The following is a 16,935-nucleotide window of genomic DNA, read 5'->3' on the forward strand; positions in this document are numbered from 1 at the left end:
TGAAACCTAGTTCCAAACGCCTTTTTCTTTTTTGGTATCGAGGTTGCGGGTCATTGGGGGGTGACCTGACGTCACGATATTGACGTCATAGCGGCTCGGGGAGTAATATTTTATATAAATAGTAACGGAAATAACGTTACTTAGCCAAATAGGACGAAGTAGCTAACATACACATAAGTAATTAAAAATCAGTAAAAATCACACTGGATACTAAAGAAATTCATTTTTAAAAACGTGACAAAACATTTAAATACCTTTACGAAGGCGAAAGTTCAGGTTTTTAATAAGTAAAAGTAAACACTATCGACAAAATGTTCTTCAATTTTGCAGCACCAATAAAAATGCCCAAAACTTATGCATTAAAACGTAGTAGTACAAAACGTTTATAATACCTTCACGTCTACGGACACGAAATTAATGTTCTAAAAACAAAAAAAAACAAGAAATACGATTTGCTTAAAAACCTTAGCAATAGCGATAAAAACGCACAAATTCTATGCTTTAAACGGGGTACAAAATATTAGGGTCAAAATAAATTAATGAAAACATAGATTAATGTTGAGAAAAAACATCTGAATTGACCAACGGCAGCTGGAGACGATTTAAAGTCAGGATTAAAGCCACGCCTGTAGAATTGCAGCTGCTGTGGAGACGCCGACGGTGGATAGATCAGTTTGTTTATGTTTGAACTCCAATGCTGGGGTGAACACGTCATCAAATGTCAATGTGACGTCTTGATGACGTCATCAGATGTCAAACCCTTATTGAATGTGCAAACTGTAGAGTTGTAGCACATATTTCTCGAAATTTTAATGTATAGCTGTTTTTTTAACGTATTTAAACAAAAAAGGGACCACTGCTGAATTGGAGCAATTGCAGTTAAAGTGTCTTGCCCAAGGACACATATGCACACAATGGTAGCGGCGATGAGCCTTGAACTCATATCCTCTGTGCTATAAATGCCCGCTTTTTACTCTGCCACAAAGCAGAATATGTGCAGAACTTTTCTCCGACTGCCCGGGGCAATGATTGTAGTCAGACAAGAATTACTAAAACGCTGCAATTATGGATTTGACTTATATCAGGAGAGGTTTCTTTGTGTTGATTTTAACAACCGCGTGTGGAATTACTTTACGCACCGACTGGATTTATAATACACCATTAGAAACATTAAGCGCAGAGAAACTACCTGATACGTTACGTAGTTATAACGTATGTGATAGCAGTTCAAGTTTTAAAGAGCAATGTGCCGAGATAATTCAAAAACTACCAAGTCCTAAGACGTATGATAGAAAAGATGGATTTCAAAGGCTACCAGAACGATATTTACGCAACAGAAACCGCATGGACGAAGGTTATAAGTGTGGGAAAGTTTTAAGACCCAAAATTGATAAAGAAACACCCTGGATGACACTTTTAGTCAAGACGGCACCAAAGAACTTTGAATATCGGAATATAATTAGGAAAACATGGGGTGGCATTCAACAATTTCGAGGGAAGATTTTTAAAGTGATTTTTATGGTGGGTCTAGCGCCATCTGACGACGGCGTGCAAACGAATCTCACAGTTGAAAATGGGAAGTATGGGGATGTACTACAGTGCGATTTTGTGGACGCGTATAACGCATTACCTACAAAGGTATTATAGTAATTACTTATTAAAAAAACAAAAATATATGTAATAACATAAGTATATAACAGTATCCTTATAACACAGGCGTTCTGTTTTATACACCTCGTACTCGCTTACGAGTTACCACGTATGTAACTTTGTGGGTGAATGTTTTTGTGTATGGAGAGTTTTTTTTCAGTGAAAAGTTTCAGTGAAGTGTTTGGTATAAAACAACTGCTGTGTTTAAAACCTTTCTTTTTATACTAATCAGGTACTATCTTCACTACGTTGGATCGTTGAAGAAAACGTCACATCCCGCTTCTATTCCGTCACAGACGACGATTGCGTCATCAATATACCATTATTACATAACATATTTACTAAAAAGGATAAAGGCAGTGTTAAAGATAGCTTGGACGACCATAACACGGTATACTGTGGATACAAATACGAAGCAGGAGCAAAACCGTATCGTAATAACTCCTCTAAATGGTGAGTATGAGTTCCTTTTTCTCGTCCTATTTGGTATTAAACAAAGAACATTTAAAGAATTATAAAACCGTATCCCCACGACTTCCATAGACCGTTGTTAATTGTTTAAAACACGATCAGGATATTTAAATATCATGCGCTAGAGGTGTTCCATCTTCCCCCACAGTACTCTCTAAAAAAATCCACTAAAAATAACCACAAAGTTACATATGTATTAACTCGTAAGCTGGCACAAGGTGTATGAATCAGATCACCCGTGTTATAACGACTGTCGTTGTCCGGCCTCACAATAAATAACATTTATTTATTCCTTTATACAGGCAGATGTCTATGGACTTATACTCAGCTTCAAACTTTCCCACATACTGCATGGGAGCCATGTGGACTCTTTCATTTGAAATAATTCGTTCCCTCACATGTTTATCTACTGTAACTGACTATGCCGATTTTTACGTAGAAGACGTTTTGATAACAGGTAACAGTATTGGTTTTAATGCTGTGCAAATTATATAACGTGAATGTATTCAATATGGGTATAAGGTCCTGCGACGTGCCATTTGGGATATTATGGGCCAAAAGTGTCCCATTTTCCCCACGATACTATACGTCACAATAAACTACGTCACAGGTATTCTGCGAGAGAAATTGGGACAAGGGGAGTCGAATATAAAGAGAATCTGGAAAAGCCATAAAGTCGAGAAACTTCGTTTACTAACATTACATACCGGTAAGATGGAAAAGAAAGAAGGAAAGAAAGCTATGTTTGAACAATGGGAAACATGGTCCAAGAATTTGACTACTGTGAAATAATGTATGGTAGGTTGGGGTAAGATGGTCCATGTTTTCATTCGCTTTTATCGTCCCATTTGGTAGCAAACAAAGAATATTTACAGAATTATATAACCATATCCTCACGACTCTAAAATAGCGTTGTTAATTTAAAAAAAAAACACGATTTATTAAGTGTTAACGGTATCCATCTTACCCCGCAGTACTATTTAATGTATTCTTCTTCATTAAGCCTAATTTCTAATGAGATTGGAGTTATTTGAATCAACGTGCTATACTCAACTTAAATATTTAGTTCGACAGTTAACTTATATTGTTTAAAAATATAGTGTGTATCCTTGGCGCACTTTCTATTTTTACCGTGCCAAAACCGTTTGTTTCAAAAAGCAGAACAGAAAGTGGAACCACAGCATACTGATATGTAACTTGTGACACGTTACTATTTACTAATACTGTGTTCTAAATGGTATAGTAGGGTGGGGGGTTAATGGAACACTTTTTCATCCTATGTTCTCATCCCATTTGGTAGTAAACAAAGAACACTCAAAGAATTATAAAACCGTACCCTCACGACTCCCATAGACCGCTGTTAATTGTTTAACACACGATCAAAATAGTTGGATATTATGTGATAAAGATGTCCCATCTGCACCCTCACCCATACTATATGTTTTTCTGTCCATAAGTTTCAGTACGGAAAAAAGACTTAGTTTTTACGCGTTCTCACAGTACTTAGATAGCATTAAATATTAAATATACATACATTGATAACGGTGCAATTACATCTTGACGTGGATCCCAAGCATCCATCATTAATGGGGAATAATAAGATATACAGATATAGTCTGTCCGCTGAGTTATTCTACTTATAAAGGCGTATCATAGCAGCGCAGTTTAGAAAATTTGTTGAAAGAAGTTAATTGGAAATTTGAAAATTCTGCCGTATTTATGTGCTAAAGCGAATTGTAGGCGCATTTTGAGTTATTGTCGGTCAAAATAGTTACTTAAAAATTAGAAAACTCTGTTTTGTAAAAACACTATACCATAATAGGCGCATTTTGAGTCATCGCAAGACAAAATAGGAACTTGAAATTGAAAAGCGCTGTTGTATAGAACAAAATTGGAGAAAAATGTCTTTTGTAAATAACTACACGGATCAACAATTATCGATAACGCTCGACGGTTCTAAAAACTACACAAGAAAGCAACCACAGCAAGGTCCAGCGCCCCTTATAGCAGTAATATCGGTGATAGTTGCACTCGAAATGATGGTGCTACTGTTCGTATTAAAAGTATCGTGGGATAATGAACACGGCCCGAAGAGGAACGAAAGACATCGAATTCTAAAGTTTTTAAAGAACTTGTCGCCGTTGAAAAAAGTAAGTACCGGTTTAATATTTGAGGTAGGAGATAAAGGACATGTGTGAATAAGAGAAGGATTAGCCATTTGGGCAAAATATATGTCTTTTATTATACAATTGGTTTTAACTTAATTTTTGTTCGTTACGTTTTTGTAGCACTAGACCTGGTTTAATGTAGGCATTTTATTTTAATGGTATACATAACACATGACATAAATTGGTATTTATGCTGCTTCCATATTGGGTATATGTGTCGTTAAACAAGACACTTAACAGCGAAGCCTATAGTGATGTCTCGCCCTATATTGCAGATTAAACTTAATTACAAAAAAATAATACGTCAAAATATCAGTTCTAAAAAAAGCCTCAAAATTTTAATAGAACTAATATTTTACAGAGTTTCCTAGTTTCCAACTTTATCATAATTTGCGACTCTTCGATTTTCCTGGTACGACTTCTCGTGCCCATTACCTACGACGACATGGTGTGTTCGCTTATGCTACGTGTTACTGGAAGCACTACGTATTCAACCGCAATGACGTCGGTGTACATATATTTATGGGCACGACAGTATTACCTTCATTCGTCTCCAGTATTAAGGGTAATATATAAAGTACAAGTAGGGTAGGGTGCTGTTGGCATATTTTTATTATTCCCTTTTCTTGATCTATTTGGTAGTAAACAAAGAGTATTTACAGAAATATATGAGAGGGCTACCGCGCGACTCGAGAATGTAGCGTTTAAATATCCCATATTTCCTAAACGTGTTTTTAACCATTAACAGTGCTGTTTTAGACATAGCAGGATACAGGTATATAATTTTGTAAATATTCTTTGTTTACTACCAAATGAAATGGTAAAATTGAAAAAAACAATGACCTTACCTCAACCAACTATATTTCTATTTATGCGAATTAGAAACGTATACATCACTCTAAATCTATTATTGCAAACAAATATCTATTTAAATCGATCAGAATTTAATGTTATTTTTTTTGTTCAGAATGTTCTACCAAGATGGCTGCCGATATTAAGTAAGTTGTCGCTTCTGCTAACAGTGCTGGCATACGTCATACCCCTTATTATAATATGGGGGATGGCCGGTATAGGGGGGAATTACCGAAACGGAGAATGCTACCATGCAAGTAAGGTTTTGTATATACATATATAAGTATAGTACTGTGGGGTAAGATGGATACGTTAGCACATATCCCATATTTTCTAATTGTGTTTCAACAAATAACAACGCTCTTTTAAAGTCGTGAGGATACGGTTATATAATTCTGTAATTATTTTTTGTTTACTACTAAACGCGACAATAAAATAGATAAAAACATGAACCATCTTACACTTGCCTGCTTACTATGACGTGTAATAATGTCTCGCTGTATGGCAGAGTAAACGTTAGAATAATAAAAAAATACTTTTTAACAGAGAACAATTTATTTCTGTTATTTCTAACAGCAACAGCAGAATACATAATTATTTTACAGAAAATTCTTCGGCAGTGTTCCCCATAGTAATGATGGCTACGACCATTGCAACGCAAATTTTTTACGTGTTTCTATTTTATGCAACACTGCGTTTACACAAAAAGGCGAACAAGTCAGCTACTGGCGGAAACGAAACGTTAAGGTAAACGACCGAGGGACATATATCTATACACTATTCTATATGGGCGAGGCACCACCATTGTGAAGTTAACCGAGGCGGCTTGCTATGGAAGACATTATTAGGAGGGTGCCGATTTGAGATTGTTTCGGTTTAATCCAGTGCGATGCGTGAAATATCGCACTGCGAAGCACACAATATCCAAATATAGCTGATCGTGTGTCGAAATTAACACGCGCTTTTAGAACCGCAAGAAAACGGGTATTTAATTCTTTGAATGTTCCTTGTTTCTACCAAATGGGTCAAGAAAAAAATTAAAAACATATTCCATTTTGCTATAAATAATAAGCTAACCACCAACCTTTTTCTTCACCCGCAGGACAGCGTTCAGATGCCTTTGCTTCGCCATCGTGTGTGTTGGCACCGACTGCATGGCTATGGTGGCTATTAAACTAACAGCTTCATCACTGCCTGAAATATACGTTCACCTATTCCCTAAGACCGATCTTCTGTTCAACCTGCTATGCATGTTGTTTTGCTTCAGTACTTTTACAAGGTAAACGATAGGTAAAAATAAATCGTGCTAAAGGTGTATGCTTCCAGTTTTATATCAACAGTGCATTAGTAACCGTAAGAGCATAGGGTAACACTAATTGACACGCGGACGTTTACGGACAACAACCAAAATACAACATACGTCCATATTACTTACGGATGCTGGTGTTTATGCATTGTATAGCCGTCAGTAAATTCATGTTACCCTAATTATTAAGACTTGCCCGTTATAACTGACTAAACACTTCCATACCGTTTACACATACTCTGCTATTTGACACTCTACTAATACTTGTAACTGACGGAGCACTGCTGAAGTCAAATCCTTCTGAAGGTAGTTTAGCATGGCCACCAAATCAGACGCTGCGTTTCAAGCGCCTGCGCTTTTGGTGGCGCAGTAATCAGTGTAATAGGCCTGTGGAAATACGTACGGATATTGGGACCTAACATGACTTGGATCTTTACTATATAAAGCTATACTATTAGGGTTGTAAAAGTCCCATATACATTATTAGTATCATAGATAGGTGTTGTACATGTATGTGTTTTACATGTGGTATATATGGTGGGGTTGGGGAGAAGATGGGACACCGTTTCATTTTATTTTCTCGTCCCATTTGGTAGTAAACAAAAAACATTCAAAGAATTACGAAACCGTATCCTCACGACTCCCATAGACCGTTGTTAATTGTTTAAAACACGATCAGGATATTTGGTGGTTATGTGTTAATGGTGTCCCATATTCCCCCACACTACTGTATACCGATTTACCTGTACGCAGTATTTATAATCTGCCTTGTAGTAACTATTTATATTTAATCTATTCTGTTATACACCACAGTACAATGAAAAGAGCCGCCAACATTCTGACTTGTGGACATTACCAAATAACCGACGACTCCAACCAACCACAAAACAGGAGTTCTCTAAAATCTGTGGTTGTAACGTCACACATGGATGACGTATAAGATTTCGATGTGCGGTATAAAAATTGTACAGAAATGTAAATAATAAATTGGTAAATCGTTAATGTAAGATTGTCATGAGTTTGTTATTGTACTCTGTTTTCGTAGAAGGAAAGTCGAAGCAAAACGACCATTGGTAAAAACATGCTAAGGGTAAAAAGTCATATAGTAGGGGGAAGGGGGGAGATGGGATCCCATTACTTTATAATATCCAATTGTCGAGATCGTATTTTAAATAATTAAAAGCAGGCTATGGGAGTCGTAAGGATATGATTTTATAATTCTTTGATTGTTCTTTGTTTACTACCAAAATGTACGAGATATTGTACTCTGTTTTCGTAGAAGGAAAGTCGAAGCAAAACGACCATTGGTAAAAACATGCTAAGGGTAAAAAGTCATATAGTAGGGGGAAGGGGGGAGATGGGATCCCATTACTTTATAATATCCAATTGTCGAGATCGTATTTTAAATAATTAAAAGCAGGCTATGGGAGTCGTAAGGATATGATTTTATAATTCTTTGATTGTTCTTTGTTTACTACCAAAATGTACGAGAAAATAGAATGAAAAGGTGTCCCATCTTCCCCCATCCTATTATATATAAAGTAAACCGTTCAAATACAAGTTTAGATTTCCTACGTTTATAATTGCGCTTACATGAGCAGTGAAGCGTGTCTGGATATCACGTTGCAGTGACGTCCATATGGTTAGGAAGCAAACAAAGGTATAGCCACGTTGGCATCTTTTTAATAGAACATAACAACGTATCGTGTAGACTCGAGTACCGTAGCAGTACTTATGCAAGGCAAGGCAATTAGAGTTGTAGTTTGGCGCGTTCATGTTTACATATTACTCTAACATAAGGTGTTTTGAATGAATGTATAATGTATCCTCGCGTGGCTGAAAAACAACAGTCGTTATAACACAGATGTTCTGTTTCATACACCTCGTGCTTGCTTATGAGTCAACGCATATGTAGCTTTGTTGGTTTAAAATTATTGCAAAGTTACTTGATTCAGTTTTAGGTAAGCGCAGCGCAGAGTAAGGCGGTAAACATCAGTAATAAAGTAAGGGGTACTTGGGACAGTACAGCATGCGACGTTTAATGTTGCTGCAGTTTATAGTGTGAATAGCCGTGTATGCTAGCTGGAGTGTATATTGACTTTAACGAGGAATGGTAGCAAAACAACAGTCGTTAATAATAGGATAAAATAGACTCGTAATATCTGCTTATATTCAAATGGCAGATATCGGTTCTTTAAATTTTATTGTCACCTCTAGCGACTTTAACTCTACAGTAAACTTTGCCATAACTTTCGCAGAAGCGAGAAAAACAAAATCGATAGCGCTGAAAATTAGCAGTTTATAGCAAGCAGCTGAGGTTACGTGGGTTACTCATCTAAGTTAAAACGCATTAACCTTCGTATTTATAGCGGGTTAACTCTCCATATAGGTTATATAGGGAATCAAGCCAGTTTAAACCAGAATGATCCAGTTTAGCCATATACTGGACAAGTTCGGTGGTATAGGGCCGTCCCAGTTGATTCTATTCTTCCTGGTATCGTATTACAACATCAGCAAAGGAGCTAACTCGATATCAACTGTGTTTATCGCGTACATTCCAAACAAAAGGTAAGAACAACTATAATGCATGGCGCAAGTCAACTGTAATGAATTCCGTAAAGAAATGGATATGGCAGGAAAATGACTATAATACGATATATATGAGGTATACGCGTTCAACGACTGACGTTTTTGCTATTCACATTTTTTAGTAATTTAATTACTTTAATCTTAAATAAATGCATGAATGAATGAATGTTGCATACACCTCGTGCCCGCTCACGAGTTACCACATATGTAACTTGGTGGGAAAGGGGTGATAAACTGATATTCATGCTTTTATACAGATGCAACGTACCACCATTAGACAACGCTACAGCTTATCCAAACTTAACAGAGCAGGACATATTGAATTACACGACATCATACGATGATGGTACACAGCAATACGATACTTGTGTTCGGTTCGTACCTTACTGTGTTTGCTTATCTTCAACACGTAAAAAGTAATGACGTAATCAATCGTGACGTAATTAAACGTGACGCAATCATTTATGGCGCATGAAATTAAAATGTTATCAAACGTAACGTAATAAACTATAACGTAATAAGTTATGACGACATCAAAGGTGACGTAATTAAACATGACGTCATCAAAGGTAACGTAATTAAACATGACGTCATCAAACGTGACGCAGGTACGGGTACAACTTGAGCACATGCACTGGGGACTTGAGTTGTGTCAATAAATCTTACCCCAGCATCGCATGCGATAAAGGATATCATTATGACGATTCACTATTCACAAAGACCATTATTACTGAGGTATAGTTGAGTGGGGTAAGATGGTACAATAGGCTGGGGTTAGATGGTTTATTAGGCTGAGTAAGATAGTGCATGTTTTTATTCTCTTTTCTACGTTGCATTTGGTAGTAAACAAAGAATATTTACAGAATTATATAACCGCATCCTTACGTATCTAAAAGAGCGTTGTTAATTGTTAAAAACACGATTACGAAATATTGGATATTATGTGCTAACGGTTTCCATCTTACCCCACAGTATTATATATACAGCTGTCAGTGTTGCCCCTAATAATTTTCATTACAGTTCAACCTTGTATGTGACCGAAAATATTTGAATGCATTATCCACGTCTTTCTATTACATAGGGATGCTAGTCGGATCTTTTTTATTTGGAAGCACTGCTGATCGGTAATTATGCGTTAATATAATTTGGTAATCAGCATATTATAGTGTATCAATGTGAATATACCATGTGTGGCTGGTGTATAAAAAGACTCGACAGTAAGCATAAGACGGTTGGCAATTCTGCTTATGTGGTTTATCTGTTTTAATACGGTGTTTGCGAACCATGGTAGCAAACACTGTGACGTATGTGGTATAGGGACAAGGGTCAGTTCACGGGACATTATCTATCTATTGTTTAAACACACATGATCTATTTGTATGATGCCCCGGATTCCTGCGGTTGAATTGTGGCATGGGTGTATTCTTACACCCCATGCTTACTGTCAAGTTATAACATGGGTGCCTTCTTATACACCAGACACACATAGTGTATTTCATACACCTCATGCTCACTGTCGAGTTATAACATGGGTGTCTTTTTATACACCAGACACACATGGTGTATTCATACACCTCATGTTCAACATCCAGTTATAATGCATATCTTTCCACGGTTTGGACGTAAACCCACCATTATAGCGACATTTATTGGCACACTTGGTTGCATGGTTGGTGTTACGTTTAGCACAACTGTTGAGATGTACACCGTTTTTAGAACGGGCACCGCTCTTTTTCTAGCAGGGGCATCTATTGGCAGTTTCGTTTACGGTAAGATTAACATATATAGTAGGGTGGGGGAAGACGGGACACCTTTAGCACATGATATCCGAATATCCCGATCGAGTTTTAAACAATAAACAACGGTCTGTGAGAGTCGTGAAGATATGGTTTTATGATTCTTTGAATGTTCTTTGTTTACTGCAATATGTACAAAAAAAATGAAATGAAAACGTATTAAATCTTATCTAAGTCTACTATGGGTTACTGTTTTGTAAAGTTAAACTCTAAGCGCTACTGTAAAAGGGTGAGAATTGAGATGTATATCATAGACATAAAACGTGTATAAGTTTTGAGAAAAAGTTGGTATATATAGTTATATGTATACCACAGAAAGTTGAGCTAATTCTAAGTTACATTTAACGCGTTTATAGGTGAAAATAATAAAAACAATATTCAATGTTTCAGTGATAGAAATTGTTCCCCAAAAATGGGTTGGAGCTTTTGGTTTGATGTACCAAGGCATATTTACGTGCGGATATATGAATCTGTCAGCATTGGCTTTTATATGGCGGGACTGGCATGAAATTATGGTATGTAATGTATGGTGTATTATTTGCTCCTGAAAAACACAGACTATAGTTTAGCTGAGTTTTGCTCTTAGATCAAAATCATCACATTAAAACTGTACACGTACGTGGTAAGTAAACAAATGAAACCCGAAAATCTCTGTCTGCATGCAATATGAACGAATAAAGTACTTCTATAAAGTGAATTTTGATGGTAAAAAAACTTAGATCAACGCATTTTCCCATACACTAATAGCGGTACAGCAGTCGTAGGGCAAAGTCCAATGGTAATCTGTTCCAACGAATTGAAAAATAAGGTATTATATACTCCTACAATACTTGTCTCGGCTATCTAAATGCGTTGTGAGCCTAAACAATCTGAGGTTCCCACAGTAAAGCGTTATACATGCATAAACGGTATAACGTATAGTAGGGTTGGGAAACCGGGACCTTTTTAGCGGCAAATATTCAAACATCCTGATCGGATTTTAAACAGTTAGCAACGGTTTATTAAAGTCGTGAGAATACGGTTTTGTAATGTTTTAAATGTTCTTTGTTTGCTACCAAATTGGGCGAGAAAATAGAATAAAAGGTGTCCGATCTCCCCCACCCTATACTATATATTGACGTTAACATATATTATAACTCTATCTTTCACAGGGCGTGGCAACAATTTTAAGTGCGCCATATCTTATAATTGCTCTCGTTATTCCCGAGTCGCCCAGATGGCAATTTACAAATGGAAAGGACAAAGCTGCCATCAAGGTATAACTGTATAAATGAATGTAACTGTTTATCCTTACATGGCGGGGCGGTGACAGTTGTTATAACACGGGTGTTGTTTTTCATACACCTCGTGCCCGCTTATACTATAGTTACCACGTATGAACCATTGTGGGAGATGTATCTTTCTGTACGATTAGCAATTCGGGTAATTCATATATAAATGAATAAATTTAACTTACTTTATTCTCGCGTGGCCGGAAAACGACAGTCGTTATCACACGGGTTTAACACTTCGTGCCAGCTTACGATTTACCATGTATGTTACTTCGTGGGCAATTCATATAATGAACCAACAGGTATAAGTTGTTTAGTGTTTTGTAGCGGCGGCGGGCCTGTATAACCTGTGGTCTAAAGGCAAAAGCTCCGTTTAACCACACTGTCACGTATCTAGACCAAAAACGAACGAAATTACAGCTACCTTAAGTAATAAAAAACCGTCCAGTCCAACGTTGGCCCAGCCATGTATATTATTGTTAACGTAACGATGAAGAAATTAAACATTTTTTCTATCTATCTTATCTTATAATCCAATTAAAATATAGTAGCGTGGGGGGAAGATGAGACACCTTTAGCACAATATATCCAAATAGCCTGATCGTGTTTTAAACAATTAACAACAGTCTTTGGGAGTCATGAAGATACGTTTTATAATTCATCGAATGTTCTTTGTTTACTACCAAATGAAAAGAGAAAACTAAACAGAAAAGGTGTCCCATCTATCCCCACCGTACTATATGTTTTTAACATGTGTTTTTTGGCAGCATTTTCACATCGCGTCACCTGAACGATCATTTTAGTTTCGCCGGGCATAATTATTTTCGTCACTTCATTTAGGCATAAACGTAACATTCAAATACCATACGTTCGAAAACATTAATTAAAATACCTCATACTTCAGACAACTTTGAGAATGGCCAGAATGAACGGAGTAACACTGACAGATGAAGACTGGACTGCAGCAACGGTTGATGACGACAAACCTCAGGAAAATAAACCATCAAAAACTTACTCTGCGATAGACCTGTTCAGGATACCAGCCATTCGATTCGTTACTGTTAAAATTACATACATTTGGTAAAGTATTCGTTTGGTGCTAAATTAAACGGTTTAATACATTAATGTTTGTGAAGTATAACGGTCATGTCTTTTTTTAATGTTTAATCCATAAGCGTGTTATAACTTTAGTCGTTTACAGTTACTTCTTGTCTTTCCGCTTTTGTAAACTACTTCAGCCTATGTGATCGCAGAAACGAAATAACACCATTATTTATCTAGTTTAACGTGCAAACTCTGGCCTAAACCGCAGTTGTTTGGTTTAATTTGAATTTAGTTTCAATCTGGTAATTACTTTTCAGGTTTACAAATTCGTTTGTGTTTTACGGATTAACCTTGAATACTGGAGCTTTGGCGGGAGACATATTTCTCAATAATTTATTCGGTAATTATACTATAAGGTGTTTGTAAGCGAGTACGAGATGTATGAAACATAACACACTCGTTATAACGACTGTCATTGCCCCGCCATGCGAGGCTAATCACCCCTAAAGTTACAAACGGAACTTTGTAAGCGGGCACCTGGTGTATGAAACAGAACACCCGTGTTATAACAACTAGTTTTCCACCTGAGAAAAAGCAAGTTTGATTCATTAAAAAAGCTGATTTTCCATTAATAAACCTTCTTGAATTCTACACAGTGGGCATAGTTTCGCTGCTTTCGTACCTTGTATGTGCTTTAGTGATGAACAGATTAGGACGCCGTGCAATAATGAGCGGTATGTTGATATTTGGGGGGTTCGGTCTCCTATTTAGCGTTGTGGGTGGTCAGTTTAAAGATGACAACGGAGGTGAGATATATAACGTTATATAGTAGGAAGACGGCACAACTTTAGCACGTAATATATTCTGATCGTGTTTTAACAATTAACACTGGAATATGGGATTCGAGAGAATACGGTTTTATAATTCTTTATAGTATATAACGTTATATAGTGGGGTGGGGTGACAACTTTAGCACGTTATATTCGAATATTCTTATCGTGTTTTAACAATTAATAACGGTCTATAGAATTCGATAGGATACGGTTTTATAATTTCTTTGAATGTTCTTTGTTTACTACCAAATGGGACGGAAAAATAGAACGAAATGTCCCTTCTTTTCCACTATAATATATAACGTTACATTTTTTCATAATTTAGAGTTTAAACGTACATAAATTAATATACTGGTTTTCTTATATTAAAAAGATGATAATCCAAGTTTGACCCACAGTTATGGAAAAGGTGTGCCTTGCGTTGGCGTTTGCAGGACGTTTCGGTATAACTGGCACCTATGGTGTAATGTACCCATTTTCAGCTGAGCTGTACCCCACAGTACTAAGGTAACGACACATATATGAATAGTTGAATAAACGTAATTGTTTATGCCTAAGTGACGAGTTACGACAGTCGTTATAACACGGGTGTTCTGTTTTATATACCTCATGCCCACTTGCCAGTTGCTATACGTATGCAACTTATTTATCCTCACGTGGCGGGACGACAGTCGTTAGCCTATATCACAAGTATTCTGTTTCATGCACTTTGTGCCCGCTTTCAACTTACCACATATGTAACTTCTATATTCTCGCTTGACGGGCAACGACAGTCGTTATACACGGGTGCTCTGTTATAGTTTAATATTTTAACTCATCCTTCTATCTTTATATGTCAGAGGTAACGGGATGGGCATGGGAGCGATCAGTTCTCGAATGGGTGCGATACTTGCACCGTTTGTTATCAGCTTACAAGATTACCACAAATGGATTCCAAATACGATCTTCGGTTGTTTAGGTGGATATTATGTTGATTTGGTAACAGTTTATAGTTGTATGATGAATGAATGTAACTTATCTATGTGGCGGAACAATGACAGTCGTTATAACACGGGTGTCCTGTTCCATACACCTCTGCTCGCTTACGAATTACCCCACGTCCAACTTAATTATTTATCCCTGCGTGGCAGCAGTTATAACACGTATGTAACTTATCCTCGCGTAGTGGGGTATGACAACAGTTGTTACAGCACAGTCTACTCGGATGTTCTGTTTTATAAACCTTGTTCCAGTCTAATAGCCAAGATTATACGCTTACCTTTGTCGTAGACTGTTTGTTCTTTTGAGACTTTGAGCTTGATGGTACATCACATTTGAACGTCTCTACGCGTACATATATAAATTATCAAAATTCATACCGATTCAAGAATATAAATTTAGGTCTAATGGCTGAGGTTAAAACCGCACCCTCGCGTCACACATTAACTGTTGTTAAAAACACGATCAGGATATTATGAGTTCAAAGTGTCCCAACTAACCCTAAAGTGCTATAGTAAGGTGGGAGAAGATGGGACACCTTTCATTCTATTTTCTCGTACCATTTGGTAGTAAACAAAGAACATTCAATGGATTATAAAACTGTATCTCGACGACACCCATAGACCGTTTTAAATTGTTTAAAACACGATCAGGATATTTGGATATTATGTGCTAAAGGTGTCCCATCTTCCCCCACCCTACTATATATATACATTTAGGTCTAATGGCTGGCCTTGTATGTCTTACCTTTCCTGAAACGAACGGCCGCAACATGATGGAAACTATTGAAGAAGCTGAAGATTTCTTCGGGAAAAAGAAAAACGCCAGTAAAGAGGATACAGCAAGTATAAAGTAAGTTAAAATCAACTACAGTAGGTTGGGGTAGTCCTGGTTTTCTTTTATGTCGACCTATTTGGTAGATAACAAAGAATTTTTACAGAATTATATAACTGTATTCGTATTTCTTACGACTCTAAAAAAACGTTGTTAATTATTAAAAACACGATCGGGGATGACTGCTATATGAGTTTTGTTTCTAAACCAAAAACACAGTCTAACCCTTAATCAGAAACGTGTCGTCTAACAACTGTTTCGTGCAGGTCAAACTTAATGGCGGAAACATGCCTCGAAAACGAATCAAAAAGTGCTGACTGCTGACACTTCAATTACGTTGTTGGCGAAAAAGCATCAGAAACCCATTTACGTATAACTCTGGCCTGAATTCCAGGTCCTTTGGCAAGCCTTACTATAGAACCTCACCCATATAGAATATCAGTATTGAATTAGATCTATATTACTGTGTTTTTTTAATCCCACGTCCTTAATCGTAGATTTAATATTAAATAGATTGATTACGTTAGACAACTATATAGTTTTGTGAATATAACTAAAGGCATTCCTATGCCCACCTGCTCTAGTGTATAACACTATTAATATTAATTATATTGTAGCCTCTACTTTACTGTGATGCTTATGATCTTACGTGCGAATAGTAATAAAACTGCTACTGTTATTTTAATAACGATTTCTTCAAAAAACTTTATCTTTCTAAATTCTGACCGTTTGCCAAGCTGAACTTTTCCAAATGAAGTTTAGTCATTGTTATTCTTCGTTGTTTCTATTTTTACAATTTATTTGTAATTGAATGGGGACTTCGTTAAGTTAGTTTTAGACTTCTCTGCATTTACATTTCTAGAAATATTGCTTTTCTGGCTTGTGTTATAAAGCACGTATTTATGCATTTAGGTTATGGTGTAACTGTCATATGTTTAGGGACAAAGACCTGAATACGTGTCTTATAAGTTTCATAATTTTAATGTGCGCAAAAGTGCACTTTTCTGTTTTTTCCATAAGCGTGTTATAACGCCTGTCGATTCACCGTTACTTCCCGTATTTTCATATGCTATACTACTCCGCCATTCGTAGTTGTTTATCGAGACAAAATAAAGTTATTCATTCATTCATAACGAAATTAAC

General features: G+C 36.6%; 3 protein-coding genes across 5 annotated transcripts; all 3 read left to right on the plus strand.

The window, feature by feature from the left end:
- The first annotated feature begins 47 nt into the window (after positions 1 to 47).
- On the plus strand, positions 48 to 3,663 carry LOC149725821 (beta-1,3-galactosyltransferase 1-like). Its single transcript, XM_089891518.1, has 4 exons — positions 48 to 1,638; positions 1,883 to 2,103; positions 2,424 to 2,578; positions 2,732 to 3,663. The coding sequence occupies exons 1-4, from the start codon at positions 1,066 to 1,068 to the stop codon at positions 2,911 to 2,913; spliced, it is 1,131 nt and encodes a 376-aa protein (XP_089747644.1). The 5' UTR covers positions 48 to 1,065; the 3' UTR covers positions 2,914 to 3,663.
- A 155-nt stretch (positions 3,664 to 3,818) lies between these two features.
- LOC149725822 (uncharacterized) lies at positions 3,819 to 7,454 on the plus strand. Its single transcript, XM_089891524.1, has 6 exons — positions 3,819 to 4,271; positions 4,651 to 4,854; positions 5,257 to 5,398; positions 5,747 to 5,888; positions 6,244 to 6,420; positions 7,261 to 7,454. Exons 1-6 carry the CDS (start codon positions 4,023 to 4,025, stop codon positions 7,385 to 7,387), a joined length of 1,041 nt encoding a protein of 346 aa, XP_089747650.1. The 5' UTR covers positions 3,819 to 4,022; the 3' UTR covers positions 7,388 to 7,454.
- Positions 7,455 to 7,759: 305 nt separating this feature from the next.
- LOC149725823 (organic cation transporter protein-like) lies at positions 7,760 to 16,930 on the plus strand. 3 transcript variants are annotated; one of them, XM_089891503.1, is made up of 14 exons: positions 7,764 to 9,015; positions 9,294 to 9,410; positions 9,645 to 9,771; positions 10,057 to 10,160; positions 10,588 to 10,805; positions 11,223 to 11,347; positions 11,984 to 12,088; positions 13,008 to 13,183; positions 13,465 to 13,547; positions 13,804 to 13,953; positions 14,379 to 14,487; positions 14,820 to 14,938; positions 15,678 to 15,810; positions 16,059 to 16,930. In XM_089891503.1, the coding sequence occupies exons 1-14, from the start codon at positions 8,870 to 8,872 to the stop codon at positions 16,114 to 16,116; spliced, it is 1,770 nt and encodes a 589-aa protein (XP_089747629.1). In that variant the 5' UTR covers positions 7,764 to 8,869; the 3' UTR covers positions 16,117 to 16,930. The 3 variants fall into 3 exon arrangements, with proteins under 3 accessions (XP_089747631.1, XP_089747629.1, XP_089747630.1); XM_089891504.1 differs by having other exon boundaries at positions 7,765 to 9,015; positions 10,057 to 10,158; positions 10,649 to 10,805; XM_089891505.1 differs by lacking the exons at positions 14,379 to 14,487; positions 14,820 to 14,938 and having other exon boundaries at positions 7,760 to 9,015.
- The last annotated feature ends 5 nt before the right edge of the window (positions 16,931 to 16,935 follow it).

Source organism: Ciona robusta, chromosome 13 (assembly GCF_009617815.1).
Source record: "Ciona robusta chromosome 13, ASM961781v2".
Classification (NCBI taxonomy): Eukaryota; Metazoa; Chordata; class Ascidiacea; order Phlebobranchia; family Cionidae; genus Ciona; species Ciona robusta.

Bases quoted from the DNA above. Each gene is read 5' to 3' on its own strand.
- LOC149725821 (XM_089891518.1), top strand. From the start codon at position 1,066: ATGGATTTGACTTATATCAGGAGAGGTTTCTTTGTGTTGATTTTAACA. The intron at 2,104-2,423 runs GTGAGTATGAGT...TCCTTTATACAG, and splicing joins CGTAATAACTCCTCTAAATG to GCAGATGTCTATGGACTTAT. The intron at 2,579-2,731 runs GTAACAGTATTG...ACTACGTCACAG, and splicing joins AGAAGACGTTTTGATAACAG to GTATTCTGCGAGAGAAATTG.
- LOC149725822 (XM_089891524.1), top strand. From the start codon at position 4,023: ATGTCTTTTGTAAATAACTACACGGATCAACAATTATCGATAACGCTC. The intron at 5,399-5,746 runs GTAAGGTTTTGT...ATTATTTTACAG, and splicing joins CGGAGAATGCTACCATGCAA to AAAATTCTTCGGCAGTGTTC. The intron at 5,889-6,243 runs GTAAACGACCGA...CTTCACCCGCAG, and splicing joins GGCGGAAACGAAACGTTAAG to GACAGCGTTCAGATGCCTTT.
- LOC149725823 (XM_089891503.1), top strand. From the start codon at position 8,870: ATGATCCAGTTTAGCCATATACTGGACAAGTTCGGTGGTATAGGGCCG. The intron at 12,089-13,007 runs GTATAACTGTAT...CTCATACTTCAG, and splicing joins AGGACAAAGCTGCCATCAAG to ACAACTTTGAGAATGGCCAG. The intron at 15,811-16,058 runs GTAAGTTAAAAT...TGTTTCGTGCAG, and splicing joins GAGGATACAGCAAGTATAAA to GTCAAACTTAATGGCGGAAA.